Source organism: Scleropages formosus, chromosome 2 (assembly GCF_900964775.1).
Source record: "Scleropages formosus chromosome 2, fSclFor1.1, whole genome shotgun sequence".
Lineage (NCBI taxonomy): Eukaryota > Metazoa > Chordata > Actinopteri > Osteoglossiformes > Osteoglossidae > Scleropages > Scleropages formosus.
The window spans coordinates 35228753-35245856 of record NC_041807.1 but is presented as its reverse complement, the minus strand read 5'-3'; the positions used below and the strand labels follow the sequence as shown (position 1 = coordinate 35245856).

Genomic DNA, 17104 nt, shown 5'->3' with positions numbered 1-17104 from the left:
AAATGAAGAGAAGCATGGATGAATGGATGGATGGATAGACAGAGACAGGTGGCTGGATGGACCAACAGATCAATGGGCTGTTCGATGAATGGATGGGTGAACAGATGCCTAGATGCTGGATGAATGGATAGATTTATTAATTGATGAATGGCAGGATGGGTAGACGAATGGCTGAATGTACAGACGAATGGCAGGATCAATGGAATGATGAATAGATGGACAGACAAATGGATGGAAAGACTTATAGTTGGACGAACAGCGTGATGCCCAGTCTGACACATTATATCAGGATCCACACTGATATGTAGAGCACAACCAACATAGCCAATACTGTTATACACAAAGACTTACCTGCACTACCAGCCTGGGAAGGCCACAGGTCAGCATGCCAGAGCTGAAGTGCCAAGTCTGGGTTGTGCTCCTTCGAGAATCTGGTCTCCGCAACATAAGGGGCTCATAGCTACAGAAAGAGGAAGAATATGAAACCGAGAGGGTGCACAAACAGAACTGCTGAGCTGATCTCGTATTAAATTCTTACAACAACAAATGTATTTACCGCAAGGGTGCGGGTTTTACTGTGGGTTTATGGTGACATAAGCGTTAAAGAAAGGGGGAAGGTTTTGAAGTCTGCTCACAAGCAGATGAAAGAGCCACTTTGGTAATGTTCTTTGTGGGGTGACATTCAACAACTGCAGATTCTGAAATTACTAATATCCTCAGGGGCAAACTTACACATGCGAAAATTCAAAGCAGATTGCTTTATGTAACAGAGTTCGCTGATTATGCATCCGAGTGCTCACGAAGCATCTGTTGTCATTTTTAGGACATTATCTCCAGTTGTGTGATTTTCAAGTAGAGTGCGCTGAACAAAGCAGCTCCAGAGGTCACAGGGAATTTTGCCTCGTTTTGCTCTTGTTTCACAGCACGACTTCAGACGCACCATTATCTATCTTATTTTTTTCTATGCAAGGAAGACCAAACAAATACCAGGCGACCAAAAAAAAAAAAAAATACATCACATTTCTCGTACACCGGAATACACCAAAAACCATATACTGTGGTCTACCTTTCAACCAAAAAGCATAACATTTCATGATGAGTTTCACTGCAATTCCATTAACAGGATTAATGGACCAACAGTACTGGAATCTATGATGCATTTTCTCCTTTGTCTCAGCGTAGCAAGTCATGTGCTTGTTCATAAAAGTGTATATTTGACCTGTTGGCACAGCAGAACATAACTAAAAATATGGATCCAATAGCACAAAAATCTAAAAACCCCCTACTACACGTTATAACAGCATAAACAATTAGAAAAACTGTAATTAGTTCCAACTTGCAGCGCTCAACAACAGCCTCTTTCCTCATAATGTTTCCCACCTGTTGTCAGTAACAGCAGCCAATCCAGCAATGTCCAGGACAAGGGAGGAGTTGAGGGGGCGGGGCTGCGCAGGCTTACTCTGCGGGGGGGAGGAGCCTTCGTGGCACAGCATGCCCGAGCCAGTCATCCTCCAAAGCTGTGAGCGCTTCCCTGGTTCCTGAACACACACACACACACACACACACACACACACACACACAAACCATGGATGACAAACAAAAAGGTGTTCATGTGGTGATCAGGTGACCGAAGCACAAATATCCTTTGGCTCAGCCTAGCATGACGACAGTGCCTTGCCTTCTTCTTTAGAATGACCCTCTGGGTCTTTGTCTCCACATCCAGCACCAGCTCGGCGCAGCTCATGGAAAGACTCTTCCCCACCGGCCTATTCTCGGCACTCCTACGAAAACACCTCGCACTCAGTCACTTAGCTCAGTCTTACACACGTATGGCTTCATTCCACCTCCTTGTGATCTGATAGCAAAGAGCTGTGGTGACATTTTCAAGATAATCGGATATCGCATTCAGACTAACAAAAACGGCATGCAAAGGTTCTGGACTTGCGCTGAAGCCTGTCAGATGAAGTCATCCACACCTTGTGTAAGGCATCTGTGACATTACACATGGCAGAGGACAGAGTCTGAGGCTCAGACTTACTCGGAGAAGGTATATGTTGCAGCAATATAGATGTAGTTCTCATAGTAGAGCTTGTTGTACTCCCTAAAGAAGTTCATGTCAGCAGTGACCTCTGAAGACCCGGCCCCTTTGACCGTGAGGATGAGGTAAGGGGGGAGGGTGGGTTCGTCACAGGCATAGTCCAGCACGGCACCGGCCTTCACCTCCGTGTGCAGGCATAGGTCAACCACGCCATGCTGCCAGAACTGAATGGGCACCTGAAGCAGGGAAGCAGCAGGGAACACATGATCAAAAGCCCTACTCATTTCACAGCTTCAGCAGTCTCTCCCATATTACATTTTTGAAATGTGACTTCACAGTTTGAGGGGTGCACTCCTTACCTCTGAAAGGTTGTCGATGCGAAACGGTGGGGGCAGCTGGTCGGTATCACTGAAGGAGATCTGATACATCGCCCCCTTGAGGCTGATTTCAGCTCGTAGAAAGAAACAGTTCCCTAAAGTGTCCCTGAACAAAATCAGAGTTTGAATTTACATCACAATAATATTGTTCATTAATATTTTACACTCATTAAACCACAAAACATGTAAGCTATGCCCAAGTCTTAACCCAAAGATGTCTGCTGCACAAAGTCAACCTGAGGACCTGAGAAATCTACCAGCTGTGGTAATGGGAAAGAGGAGGGCTGCTTGAGTACCTCATGTTGATGTGGAACGACTTGGGCTTGTTCACCTCAAAGCCCCCAGACCAGGTACAGCTTGGGTTGTCCATGAGACGCACGCATAGTAACTGGTCGTAGTCATTCCTGGGCCAATGGAAAACCACACTGGAGCCAGGAAGAGTGGATATGTATCCGTCTGGGTTCCCAGTGCCCTGGGAAGGGCAGTTAACATGGCTTATCAGTAGGAGATTATGGGACAAGAACTTTGCAAATTATCCCTTCTTTTCCTGTAGCCTTTGTCAAAGCCTTGATCAAGAGCCCTGCAGCAGGAACAATATTTGAACTGGATTCTGTCTGACTGCAAGGCTACGGCCATAACGACTACTGTACCTGCTGCCCTGTCTGCACATGGAAGTAACTGCAAACCATCTTTATCAAACCACTGGTGACATGCCAGAGAAATACACTCCTTCTGAAATCTGAGAAGGCTCCCTATTGGCTGTATTAAACCTGGATTATCTTCATAATGGGACTGCAAGTAGTGTAGAAGTTAGAGCCCCTGCCGAGCAACCGACTTCAGATCCTACTCTTGATGCAATACCCTTCATTGGTGTACTTGCCATGAATTGATACAGCAAAAATTACCCAGCTGTATAAATGTGTAAATCATTGCAAGAAGCTTCGTTCACCAAACTAGGTCCCCTTGGAGGAACGGGTCAGGTACACTCACACACACATACACACACACACACACACACACACACACACACACACACACACACACACTCGGAAACCGCCTGTCCCAAGCGGGGTTGCAGCAAGCCGGAACCTAACACAGGGCGCAAGGCTGGAGTGGAAGGGGACACACCCAGGACGGGACGCCAGTCCATCACAAGGCACCCCAAGCAGGACTTGAACCCCAGACCCAGCAGAGCATGCAAAGGCCAAACCCGGAGTGCCACCGTACCCCCCAAGTGTCAGGTAAACAAAGGTTAATGAAAATAATTTGAATAGCATTCATTATATCATTACCTTTCCTTTAGCAAACTCTCGCTGGGAAAATGCAAGTCTGTGGGATGACCGGTTGTCCAACAGGTACCGGGGTGCAAAGGTCACAATGTGCGTGTCCCTATAGCGACCCTTTCCTTTTCTCACGTTGATCCCTGCAACCAGAATCCAGCCTTCAGTGTCTGCCATCAGGTGACAGCCCAACTGCAGCAGTCTGTGCTACCCACATTGCCACTTGCCTATGTTGTAGATGAGTCCTGGTCTGTTCCCATGCTGTATCACCTTGACCGCCCTCACTCCGCTTCCACCATCCAGAGAGAAGCCCTGACACCAGCCCGGCACGCCATCCGGATGGATGCCTTTCCCAATGCGCATCGTGCACCTGATCCAAGCCACATAGCGAGAGAGCGTTAGAGCTCAGGTGATGGCGTGATGCCAAAGAGAAAACAGTCCTTGTGGCTACGGGGGTGGATGACCGTGTGTTTCTGGAGTAAAGCTGGAATACCTACATGTTTGGTTGCTCTTTATCAGTGTAGGAGAAAAGCAGGGGGCTGAGACTACGGGCCAATTCATGCTCCTCAAACTGTCCCGCTGAATCTGACTTGGCATTGTCCTGACGGAAAATGAGAGGAAGGCCTAAAATATAAAGAAAAGGGGGGACATTGTCATGGCAACCAGATACAGACTTTAGTCAAAATAAAGGATAAAGCATTTAAACTTCTGGCAACATTTTGAGGATGACCATACAATATATTCCTGGTTTGATGTGTTATCTGTTCCATAAGAAACAAAAACAGCAAGAAATGCTGCAAAAATTTTCTCAGGTTTGTATACTGTTCTGCACAGTCAATCAATCAGCAAATCACTCAATTTAGGGCACAAGCAGAGCCTGGCTGGCTACAGGTAAGGAGGGCGTACCCGTTTTGTTGACAAGCCAGTATGGCGCAGACACGAGGATCTTGAGCGCCCCCTGCGCCCGGAGGATGATGCGGATGATGAGGCAGAGCAGGCGCTTGTTGGCATCATACAGCCGCATTCGAACCACGTAGTTCTGCGTTCCAGGGGGGATCAGCAGCTCTTTGCACACAGGGAAGTTCTCCAGCAGCACGCCTGAGGACAGAGAAGGCACAGCCTGCATGGAACTGATACTAACATCTGTTCACTGGGCAGGCACTGCCAAGGGCTGTTTGACAAAAAAAAACTACTTGGTATAATAAAATAAAAAAATTAAAAAGCCTTATTAAAAACCGTAAATCCCATCATCAAAAAAAAAAAAAAAAGTGAAGACTTTGCAGTGTGAGAACTACGAGCATGGCCACGATATTTTTTCAACTAATCCCTTAATAAAATTGGTTACTCTGGCGATGATTTTATCCAGAACAACTCTAAAATTCTATATACCGCTACTGTTTTACACGAGATTAGCCTATTTTCACAGAAATACTGTCTCAAGGGTACAATGCCGGGTCCCTTCTGGAACTTGACCCTCTAGCTGCCCTCACCGAGCTCCATGTTCTGGGATGTGTCGGCAGCATGCAGGATGGCCTCCTTGCCAGGCTTCATGGTGCCCTTGATGGACGTGCCCTTGATGTAGTAGTTGAGATCGCAGGGCAGCAAGTTCGCTAACACCAGCGTGGGCAGCAGGTATATAGTGTGGCCTGGCTGCCGGTAGATCTGCTTGGGGCCCCCGGACACCACTTTTGCAGGCTGCTGGTCGGGGTAGTTCTCCTTCTTTATCACAACGCAGAACCTACAGAGCACCAGCCATTGAGAAAGTGGAGTGTCCAAGATTGATTGCATCAATGAGAATTAACTCCTAATATGAGTAAAATCAAGGTTTATACAATGATCAGATTTTACTAAATTTAAGGCTCACTGTTAAATTCAGTCCTTTTATTTAACTTTAGGTAGCATCACTGCTAATTCTGAAGAAAATATGTATGATACTCCAAGATGATTTTGTATTTTAGGAAATCTGTGCAGATTATCAGGTTGAACTAACAGCAGGTTTGTATTTTATTTTATAAAAGCTTAATCAAAGCTTTAAAAGTAAACGCAGTGGGAAAAGAGTAAATGCTTAATGATTCGCTCTGCTTAATTTTACTGTTCTTGGTGCTACCCACTGTCATCCTTCTTGATAAATAACCATCATCAGATCACAGGAAATTTGGTAAAAGAACTCTCACAGGAAAAATAAAACACAAAAGTGTTGAGTATTTTGTGTGCCGTCTATACTGGTGCAGTTTGCCTGTAGCTGCGAGATTTTGCTATATTCTTCTTCTAACTGTGCACTGTGGGCCCCAGGGTGCACAGGCTGTGCTCGTACCTGAAGCTGCGTTTGAGGTGGTCCTCGAAGTCGGCGGACTGGCACTCTCGCTTACTGCTGCTGACCTCCCCAGCACGCTCCACACTGGTCCAGTGGATGGGCACCTTGCAGAAGAACAGGCCCAGGCCCTTGGGCCGAGCTTGCAGCCTCCACGAGGTGAGGTGGAGGGGCACCGCCAGGGCCTCACCGGGTAAGACAGGAGGCAGTACCACCGGTTCTGTCAATGGCAGACATGAGTGTCAGCCCTCAGCTTAGAGAAACACCCTCTATCTGGTAAGACATGATGAGGGAACATACTATCAGGGGCAGAGGGGCTGTCCAAGCGTAGTTCCATGGGCACCTCCAGGCGGTTCTTCACCATGAGGGCTGATCGAACGGTGATCACCTTACGTGCGCTGCCCTCCATTGTGATGGCAAAGACCACCCTGACTGGGGGTAGGGCCGAGAACTGGACAGAAACAAGACAAGGGTTGCCTCACAAAAACAGACTTGAACGCATACAACAGCAGGAGTGCTGGTCAACAGTTTCAATCCAAAAGACAGTACAGAATCAAGAGGACTTCAACAAATACCAAGGACTATGAGGACAGAGAATGTTCTACAATGTATTAAAAAGAATTGTTATTTAAAATGCACGTCTGACTTACATAAACATGGGGATGTATGATGTTGGTTCGACTGATGGGGCTGCCAACCTGCAAGAAAGTCGCACTTGTCAGAATTCAAGGATGTAACTATCAAAAGAATAATCAGCCCACTGGTAGCATAAACAGGAGCAAATCCAGTATGCTGTAGTTTTTAAGATCATGCAAATGATCCGTCTTCAAGAACAGATGTCCATTAGGAAAGGTCAATGAACTCAAATGCTGCTGTATGACCGAAAGAGGACCACAACGAACCACAAGTACTCATACTGTCAGTGGTGGTGTCTCTTTAAGACACAGTGCAGTCATACTCACCGTGCTGGAGGGGTTGTTACGGTCGGGGGCGGCGTAGCGGAAGAAGACCCCTACTTTGTCGACCGAGACAGGCTTCACCTGCTCCCACCCAGTCACACGCACCAGCAGCTGGTGTAGTTTCAGCTCATGAGTGTGCCTGGAGGAAGCACAAATAATAAATTATGAATTAATTAATGATGAATGGATTGCAATTAAGAAGAAACGTCCATTTTCACAGAAATAATCCAAATCTCAATTCTGAGGCCCTCCAGGGACCCACCCCACACCTACCTGTGTCTCAGCTTCTCCCGGGCCTCAAATTCGAAGGGGATCTCTTCCCCCGGCAGCACCTCTCTCCACTGGCTCACATTGTGGGTGTCATCCATACCAGGTCCATGAGGGTCAGATATTGAATCGGCACTCCCGCTGTGAGAGAGCGCTACCCTGCAGACAACAAAAAACTTGGCAACCTCAGCACTGACTGCACTTGGCCTGAAAGTGTGCCGATTGCCAGTCCCAGGAATGACACTGCTTATGAACTTACCCCAGATCAATTATGATTAGTATCTAAACGAGGACTAAACACGTTTAATATTACATGTTTGTGGGATGCACTGAAAGTGAGACTCAAGTTTTCCTTTGGCAGCTGTTTGGTAGTGTTTTGATATGGACCAACCTGGTAGGGGTGGTGGTGAGGGTGGCAAAAGATAGGGTGCAGCCCGTGTGATTCCGCAGGGCAAAGGGTACGAAGGGCTGCCTCCGCCTAGAGAGCTTCACGTCCACTGCAATGCATGACAAGAACATGAGCATTGCACCTTGGACCTTGGACAAGACAGCACATAGAGTACTGTGGACAGGAATCCACTGCCATCTGGGTCCATCAGAGCATAAGTATGCAAGAGTTGCATGCAGCAGAGCTGACAACTTCGACTGTACCAAATGGCAGCGGAATGTCACATTAAACAATGAAATATTTACATGAAGGGGGCAGCACGTGCCGTTTTAAAAATCCACTGGCTCCTCAGTTTACTAACACAACTGGGACTGCGTATGTGCTGATAAGTTGTTTTCTTTGTAACTCCGAAGCAACTTCTCCTTCCTAAGTAACACTCAATGGTGTCCCTTGCTTTATTAATGGTTAGGTTTGGATATTTAAAAAAAAAATAATAAAAAAAAAGGCACAAATATTTTGGAAAACTATTTTTTGAATCAATGTTTAGGATCATTTAAACTAAATCACTTAAAACAACTGAAAATAGAAACAGTTTTTGTCCACATATTCCTTTAACTCCAGATTGCTCATTCAGTTTGACTGTGCTTTACTGACAGTGATCATCTTTAAGTGTAAATGCAGGTCACTTTTGCTGTGGAACAAGTAGAAATAAAAAAAAAAAAAGACTTAAGAAAATTTAATTACAAATAAGTAAGGACGACAACGACCATTCATACCATGAGGAGCCGGTGTACTAGGGATACAGGATAAAGGAATGAGTGAAAAGCAAAGACAAAAGGACAACAAAATAATAAATAATAATAAAAAAAAAAAAACTAGAAGACACTGGTTAGGAACACTGAGTTTACATGACATGACTTACAGAGGCATCAAACTGTAAGCCATGAAAGTCACTTTGTCTATCGTCTAAAATGCTCGGTAAATGAAAGGACTCTCAAACCTGAGGAAGCAGTGTGCCTCACACACAAACACGAGCACAGACACACAGAATGTCGAGTTGTGCCGAGTGAAGGCCCGCTTTGATCTGCCTGAGAACTGTACCTCTGGCATGAATCTGCTGCTCGAGACAAGTCAAGCTGGCAGTGCTTCTAGTTCTAAGATAGGCAAGTGGAAGACCTGACAGCAAGGAGACAGAGTGTTAGATTGAAGAGAGACAAGAGCAGGGGGTAGTTAGGTGCTAATGGGAGAGGGAGGGGGCTAAGGATGTGTGTGGTAGGAGCAGGAAGAAGTGGAGGGGTAGAGCGAGAGAAGGGCTTTAAACAGATGTCTGGAGAGATGGCCATGATGACCCACTGTCAATTTGCCCTGTTGATTGACCTCCAAAGGACAATCTAGGTGCAGCCTTATCTCAAGGTCTTAGTGGAACCAAAATCTATTGCAAAAAGCTTGTGACTTTCCACATTTTGCCGATTTAATGGACACAACTAAACCACAGTAAAAACAAGTTAAAATAAAGATCTCCAAAAGCTTGTAGCTGTTACTTGCTTAGAGGGAATGGAATAATGCATGTAAACTGAAGTCTAACCCTAGAGAAGCCAATATAGAATATGATATTTGAAGAAACTGCTACATATTATTGAATATTACATTTAAAAAATTATATTATATTGAATAAATATTAATATGATTATTAGACTGTTGGTAGCACAAGAAATGACCATGACTTTGTTGTAACAATCCACTGATGTTCTTGTTGACCCTGTGACCCTCAGCAGGAACACCCATCCTTGAACTCACTCTGGCCAAAACAGGGTGGGTCCACGGAGGAGCCCATCCAGGGTACGGAGGTGGAAGAGCCAGGCATCTCTGCCTCGTCCTTATCCTTGCAGTAGTCGGCCAGCCAGGAGCTCTTGGTGGTGCTGTACTGCTCTGTAGATGGAGCAGGAGGCATAAAGAACATGTTTTCCTGTTGATGCCTTTCTAGAGAACTTGGCTGTTAACCAGCTGATGTGTCACTCATCTTGCCCGATGAGCACTGAGCATTTCAGTTGTGCCATATTAGCAGAGCAATGACCACTCCAGCCCTCAGAGAAAGCACCATCACCATACTCTCACTAAGTATACTTTGCTTGCACTGACACGTTATATTTATATTCAAATTACACTGCCTCTATAATTATTTGTATTACACACACACACACACATACATACACTGACTGAAGTCCCAAGCATAAACCGCTTCCTCCAAAAACTTGTTCAAAGGACCTCAAGGTATATATTACATCCAGCTGAATGTAAAGTTACCCTGTACCTCAGACAGATCACTGGCTGGTGTTTTATTTGGATTTGTTACCATGTCTGTAATGGAATGGTTACATTATGCATGAACCATGCTTGCTGTGTGGTGCTACAGTGATGTATTCAGCTACATCTGAACCTGCTCAAAGTCTTTTTAGTTTTTGCTGTACATTGGCATATAATAAAATAACAATATAACCAAATGCATACTTTTCTAGAAAGGAACTCCAGCTAAGTGAATAAAATGAAACATAAAAGGAAAACAAAGATGAAAGTGATTAATACTGATAATTATAATAAACGTACTGTTTAATTTGAGAATTTATCTGAAGCAACCAGTGTAAGTTTTTACTATTTTTCTGGCTTAGTACCTTGCTCTACGGTACTCAATGCAGCCTTGTGATACCAAGCTACCTTCTATTAAAAACAGAATATAGGTTGCAGAACAGACCTTTGACCCCAGTGGCCTACCTAGTAAGACGGAAGTGATGTTGACATCCAGCCTCTGCTTGGCCCGCACGCTCACCTTGAGGCGTGGTGGGTGGAGGAGACCTGCAGCCTGCTGCTGCCAAGTGAGTAGGCAGGGCCAGGGTTCAATAAAGGGCTCCCAGCCTGGGAAGAAACAAGGAGGATGTAGCGCAAGGCTCACACTGCAGAGCTACTACTGAAAATGGGCAGTGCAAAGCAGGTGGTGCATACCAGAAAGTTCACGGTTGTAGTAATCCACTGAGAGGGTGAATGTGGCATTGCCCTCCCGGATGGAGCCGATGCGCTGAAGAGCGTACAGATCTGTCACGAGAGCCAAACAGGAGTGGGACATTTTGCTTTATCCTGTGTACTGTGGTGCTACTACATCACGGCAAGTAATCAAGGGCAGCATGGTGGCACAGCAAGTGGTGATGCTGTCTCTCAGCACCTGGGCAGTGCGGGAGGACGTGGGTTCGATCCCCACTGTATGGAATCTGCATGTTCTCCCCGTGCCTGTGTGGTTTTTCTCCAGGTGCTCTGGTTTCCTCCCACAGTCCAAAGACATGCTGTTCAGGTTCACCCATAGTGTGTGTGAATGACGGAGAGAGAGAGTGTGTTCCACTGATGTATGGATGAGTGACCCATTGTAAATAGTGTATCTAGCAGTGTAAGTCACCACAGTAAATAAGGTGTGTGGGCTCATAACACTACATAGAGTTCACTGAAAGTCGCTTTGGAAAAAAGCATCTGCTAAATAAATAAATGTAATCAGAATAAAGAACTCAACACACAGAATGTGATGCATGTGTGTTCTCAGCATCCCCAGCCTGAATGTACAACAATGTAAAACTCGCAATGAAGCTTGTTTTAATTATACACCGTTTTGGTCTCACTTTCTTCTCCTGCCATCTGACCATCACCTTTGTTCATTACAGCCTTTCACATCTATATAAAACAGCTGACCCAAGCAAGGATCCTGTAATGACATCCTCACTCTGTAGAAAGTCTGCACTCACGTGACAAGGTCAGCTCAGCCAGCGGTATGTCGCAGTCTAGGCAGTCGTCGATGAAGCATATGCATACGCTGTCAGCCTTCACTTCCACTCCCGAAAGGGGCAGAGCTGAATGACCAGCAGAATCAGTCCTGCCCACCACTGATGTGGTCGTTGCCTCAGCATTCTCCAACAGCCATGTAGCTGCCTGGTCCAATTGTCCTGACAAGACACAACAACAGTTTCTGCGCATCCTCCATTTCCTATCCTCTAAGTCATGTCCACATTTTCCATAAAGATGTCTCCGTAAAGAGAAAAAGGGGGTGCGGTGGCGCAGTGGGTTGGACCACAGTCCTGCTCTCCAGTGGGTCTGGGGTTCAAGTCCCGCTTGGGGTGCCTTGCGACGGACTGGCGTCCCGTCCTGGGTGTGTCCCCTCCCCCTCCAGCCTTACGCCCTGTGTTGCCGGGTAGGCTCCGGTTCCCCGTGACCCCATATGGGACAAGCGGTTCTGAAAGTGTGTGTGTGTGTGTCTCCGTAAAGATCTCTAGAGACCTACCTCTACAGTGGATGAGTGCTTTTCTGCAGTCTTCCTTCCTAAAACCCAGGTCCTGTAACCGGGATAACTGGCCCTCTGAAGATGAGGGATAGTAATTAATTCATTCTGACACTGCTCATGATCCAGAACTCTTCAAATGAATTCTAATACTTGGTCTTCTGTATCACTGCCCAAGGCAGACTTTACTATCAAGAGAATGTACTTGTGCAACGGAAAATTACAATAAACTCTGATGCAATAAAGCAGTTTAAAAAAAAAAAAAAAAAAAAAAAAAAAAAAAAAAAAAAAAAAAAAAAAAAAAAAAAAACTTACTGCAATGGTCTTTGATGACCACGCAATTTTTTCTGATCTTGGGCTATTACTGTCCAGTCTTATATACACTAATATCACAAGCAAAGATGATAGGGTGTCCAATATGGAAGATACTTTTAAAGGGTTTGTGCTTATACCACAATATTACTTACGTCATTGTGGTTGTCAAAAGAGCTTTTAAAACAGTGACTGAGGAGTTTACATGTACACTGGTGCTATAGCGGGAAACAGAAGATGGGTACCGAGTAAAGCCTCTGTCTTGTGCCTGAAAAGATCCTTCTGGCTGGTGGAGGCGTCTAGGTTGGCTGTGGATGAGCCTCCCTGGGTGCTGGCACCAGGCTCACTGGAGGACGGGGGACCAGCAGTGGGGATGGACTTGGCAATGGCCAGGAAGAGCTGAATGTCATTGTAGGACAGACGGATGTCCAGGGCTGGAACCTGAATCTGTCCGAGCCCAGCAAAGTGTGCGAGAAAATATATTTCAGATATAGTCTCAATGATTCTGGATTACATTTATTCATTTGGCTGACAATTTTCTCGGAGAACAATACAAAGTGCATTATGCCAACAGAAGGAGATATGATTTATATATGCATTTTTAGTGCATCAACTTCACAGGTGGTCCTCCACTTATGATGACCCCATCGTCACAGGTCAATCGGCCCCCAAGTTGATCTCATCCTTAGTTGAAAATGCCCTTGTACTACATAACATGAACTATAATGATAGATAAACAATTAACTCGCACGAATGTTATTATATAATATAGCTTTGCCATATGTTTTCACTAATTTCACACATTATTCATTTGAAAATAATACTAATATAGAACAGCAACAATAGAAAATTAAATGCATCACACGGAATTTATGAAAACTAAATACTGTGCAGTATTCATTAATGAATAAGGAACTGTTTCCATTAATGAAAAGTTCTGTAAACAAAACACAATTGCCAAACAGTAAGAAATGTGATGCCTTACGGCATTGCAGTCAGCTGAAGTTATCGTACAGAAAATGGCGCGGTCGTCAATAGATGTTACGACAAAAAGTCAGGACTCAAAGATAATATAATAAGGTTAACGAGGCAGCCGTCCTAAGTTGCATATTTTGTAATTCAAGTACCACCTGAACCAAACACAAGCAGCAATGTCCATCACTGGACAATTTTTACAGTGAAATTTTTCTACTGAAATAATTCAGGTTAAGTCTTTTTTTCAGACTTTCTAACAAGCCCTCTAATTCGTCTTCAACTGATAATATCCCTCTGATGAGGAGACCGTGTTTTCCCATACAGACCTCCAGCAATGGTGGGAAGTCCTCCATGTTGAAAGCATCTAGCAGGCCAGAACTGCTCTGGTAGGTGGGGCTGCCGCAAAGCTCCAGCTGGATGTTGACAGGGTCCACGATGGAGAGCGCCGTCTCCTGTTCGCTACCAAGCCGGCAGGAGAACACCTGCATGGAGGAAAAGAGACAGGGATTGAGATGCTCAGCAAAGCAACCTGATCAGGACCGTGGAGTTAATGTAAACTGGAACTGACTATGATGATGAAGGGAATGCACTGAACACCATTTGTGACCATTACTTAGCAATGACGTGAAATGCAACATATTTTTAATTATGTACCTTCCTGATGTAGCTGCTGCATCATCCTGTGAACGCTACCCACCTCAATGCCAGCCAGGCTCCCGGAAAACGGGCGGTCCAAGATACGGGGCTTGTAGGTGAGCACTGTGGTTCCTTTCAGGATGATGGCATTGCTGTCCAGGCAGGAGGAATCCTCCACCACCACAAACTCCGTCCCTGACACACACAGAGGACAGGTCAACTCCAGGTCCTCCAGACAGTGCAGATACTGGACACCTGGTCATACAGGAGTAACTGGTGTGCCAGTATATATCATGGCAATTTCTGTTTATATAAGTGACCCCTACTGCTGCTCAACAAAATAAATGTTCAAAAAGCAGACAACAGGCTCCAGCCACCGGAGCCATCCACTGCTTTTGCTGCTACCATCAGACAGATAGTATCACAGCATCAGATCCCGCACCAGCAGGCTGTGGGACAGCTTCTTCTTGCAGCACATCAGACTGTTGATTTCTAACTAATTATGCCACCACACACACAACCCACTCTGCCGCCCATGTACTGCACTTTATCATTGTACTACATGTGTGTATATGTTTACTGTTTATGTTGCACAGCTGCAGAAAATGCACTGAAGATTTTCACCACTTGTACACTTGTGGTTATGCTGAAGTGACAATAAAGTGATTTCATTTAAAAAAAAATGGGAAAAATTAAGAACATGATCCATCAGTATTCTAGAACACAATATTGCCATTATGAGAACCTCAGATTTTTTAAATTTACTGTTGTCATGTTCTTTAAAACTTTGCATTTATATTGATTCATTTTTTTACTCTTTTCCTCTGGGTGACATGCAACTCAGAGTGAACAAAAATGCATTCAACAAAAAGAACAAAGATGAAGAGCTTTGAACATAAACACGACAAAGTCTATTACTGTTAGTATCACTGTTAGTACGATTGATTTTTGGCAGGAGTTTCTTACTAACGTTCCTAACATAGAATGAAGTAAATTTCCACAATTTAAGTAGAGCTTTAAAAGCACAATTTTCATAAGCACCGAAAAACACAAACCGATTGTCATAACGGATCTCACCAGTCACGTTGATCTTGACCTCCAGGCTGCGCTCCTGTGTCACAGGAATTGTGGACCTCTTGGTCACCACGCCACTCTTCACTGTCTTAGGCATGACAGCTCCCGTGGTGCCCGGGTCACTGCCGCCGCTGGGCCAGCGCTGCCGGGATGGCGCTCCGCCCCTCTCTGCCGGCACCTTCAGGAAATCGCGCACCAATTGTAGCCAGTCGAATATGAGGAAGACACGCAGGTTGTTGAGCACCACAGTGAAAGAAGATGATTCCCGTGTAGAGCTGTAGTAGAGAGTGAAATAAAGGGAAAGCAGGTAGCACAGTGATTAGAGCCATTACTTGCAATCAAAGACTCTGGTTTGCACCCCCCCCTCCTGCTGTAGTATTCCTGATCAAGGTAAATATACTAAAGTGATACAGTAAAAAAAAAAAAATTACCCTGATGAATAAATCAGTGAAAGTAGCTTAGATATACAAACCTCGCACTGCCAGTCGCTTTGGAGAAAAGTGTCAACTAAATAAATAATAAATAGGAGAAACGGCTGGTATACAACTGCAGTAAGTCAACTAAATCATCAGAATCAGAGTTCCAGGGTGACATGCTTTATGTACCAGGCCTGATCGCCAGGTCTGAGTTACTGCTCACTCAAGTTCCCTCTTTCTAGACACACCGGTAATGCAGCTCCAACTGCAGCGAGGCCCGGTTTGCACCGGTCTTGGAGGGCTGTAGGATGCAGTCAAACACATTGGGCTTCCCGTGTCTGCTGCTGGTGGAGGTCGTGCTGGACGCCCTGTAGCGAGTGTCGTATGCCAGTAGCGAGTGGGACACCAGATTCACAGATTTGGACCCGTTGGAAAAGCTTTCAAAGAGCAGCTTGGACTTCTTGAAGTCAAATCTGAGAAGAAAGTGGCAATTGAGGCTGTGGGAGCTCAGCAACTAACAAAATTTACTGGTTCAAGTCCCAGGACTTTTCAACCCTTGCTAAGCATACTAAAACAAACCTATATTGGTAAATATTTTAATCTCAACATCAAGTAAATACCACTGAAAATAAATAGCAGATCATTTATCTTGAATAATACTGTTCTTCAGAGTGGCCAACATAGCCAGATGATGAAGGACTATTGTTAGATAATGAAAAGGGGACTGACACACTGGCTCCTCAGTTTACACAACTGGGGCCAGAAGACTGTTTGTTGTTTATTTTGTTTGTAACCCTGAAGTCACATATAACCATGTCACAATCAACATTTTAACATCATCCATCTGTAAACTGAAGCTGAACTGAAGTGGAGTAACACAGCAAGACATTTATCCAAGTCCACATCCAAATTGCTAAAAATAGATTAAATTAGAGTCTGAGTGGCCCACTTAAAATATAAACTTAAAACCAACAGAGATGCTCTGGTAGGATCTGGAACAAGCAGAACATGCTCAAAAAACACAAAAAAGTATTTTTAAACTGAAGTGGCTCTGCAAGATGGAGTACTACAATTCCTCCACAATGATGCGAAGAACTGATAACCAACTGAAAACTGAAGGACTGGAACCATTTGGTTTCAGTCACTGCAGCTAAAGGTGGCGAAACCAGTTATTAAGAGTAAGCAAGAAATTATTTTTCCCACAAAGTACCAGTTGGATCACTTTGCTCAATAAATAAATTAAATAAATAAATGTTATTTCTTCACTCAGGTGCCATTTATCTAATATTAGATTTTGGTTGATGACCTGAAAATATTCTGTGTCAAAAACTTGGAATAGAGAAAATCAGGAAGGGATAAATTTTTTTCACTGCACTGTACAATAAATAAAATTACTTTTTCAGGCTTTTTACTTCAAAGATGATTAACTGTGAGCAACATTAAAAAAAATTCAGTAATTGAAAATATATATATGTTCTCTCCACAACCCCCTATTTAACAGCAATTACTAGTCAATTCATCTCATAAGCACATGTAACATGCTTCACCAACTCCAGAAATCAGCTTAAGTTAATGCGGTCCAACACTTTTATTCTATTTTTGCACATTTTACTGACACCTTTCAGCCGAAACACAAGCCGCTTTCACTTTGCTATAATCAGAAAAGTTTAAAAAAAAAAAAAAATATCATAACTGAATAAATCATAACGCAAGAAGCCTGTGCGTTATGCAAGAAATGTCTTGCGACAAAATGAATTAC

The 17104-nt window shown here is 44.4% G+C and overlaps 1 protein-coding gene across 3 annotated transcripts in view; it reads right to left on the bottom strand.

Moving 5' to 3' along the window:
- Positions 1–17104, bottom strand: part of vps13d (vacuolar protein sorting 13 homolog D) — a 56982-nt gene that overhangs the window by 19631 nt on the left and 20247 nt on the right. For 2 of the 3 annotated variants that reach the window (XM_029249959.1, XM_018750627.2), the window contains exons 30-57: positions 15594–15818; positions 14933–15204; positions 13917–14050; positions 13546–13701; positions 12490–12691; positions 11936–12010; positions 11403–11600; positions 10618–10707; positions 10390–10530; positions 9418–9549; positions 8722–8796; positions 7624–7729; positions 7239–7391; positions 6969–7104; positions 6657–6704; positions 6307–6457; positions 6010–6226; positions 5186–5433; positions 4602–4793; positions 4193–4319; positions 3923–4065; positions 3708–3838; positions 2712–2887; positions 2398–2521; positions 2039–2274; positions 1679–1781; positions 1381–1538; positions 352–460 (exon numbers count right to left, since the gene is read on the bottom strand). In XM_029249959.1, coding sequence (XP_029105792.1) covers positions 352–460; positions 1381–1538; positions 1679–1781; positions 2039–2274; positions 2398–2521; positions 2712–2887; positions 3708–3838; positions 3923–4065; positions 4193–4319; positions 4602–4793; positions 5186–5433; positions 6010–6226; positions 6307–6457; positions 6657–6704; positions 6969–7104; positions 7239–7391; positions 7624–7729; positions 8722–8796; positions 9418–9549; positions 10390–10530; positions 10618–10707; positions 11403–11600; positions 11936–12010; positions 12490–12691; positions 13546–13701; positions 13917–14050; positions 14933–15204; positions 15594–15818 — 4258 coding nt within the window. The remainder of the gene's footprint in view (positions 1–351; positions 461–1380; positions 1539–1678; positions 1782–2038; positions 2275–2397; positions 2522–2711; positions 2888–3707; positions 3839–3922; positions 4066–4192; positions 4320–4601; positions 4794–5185; positions 5434–6009; positions 6227–6306; positions 6458–6656; positions 6705–6968; positions 7105–7238; positions 7392–7623; positions 7730–8721; positions 8797–9417; positions 9550–10389; positions 10531–10617; positions 10708–11402; positions 11601–11935; positions 12011–12489; positions 12692–13545; positions 13702–13916; positions 14051–14932; positions 15205–15593; positions 15819–17104) is intronic. The other variant, XM_018750629.2, reaches the window with a different exon arrangement.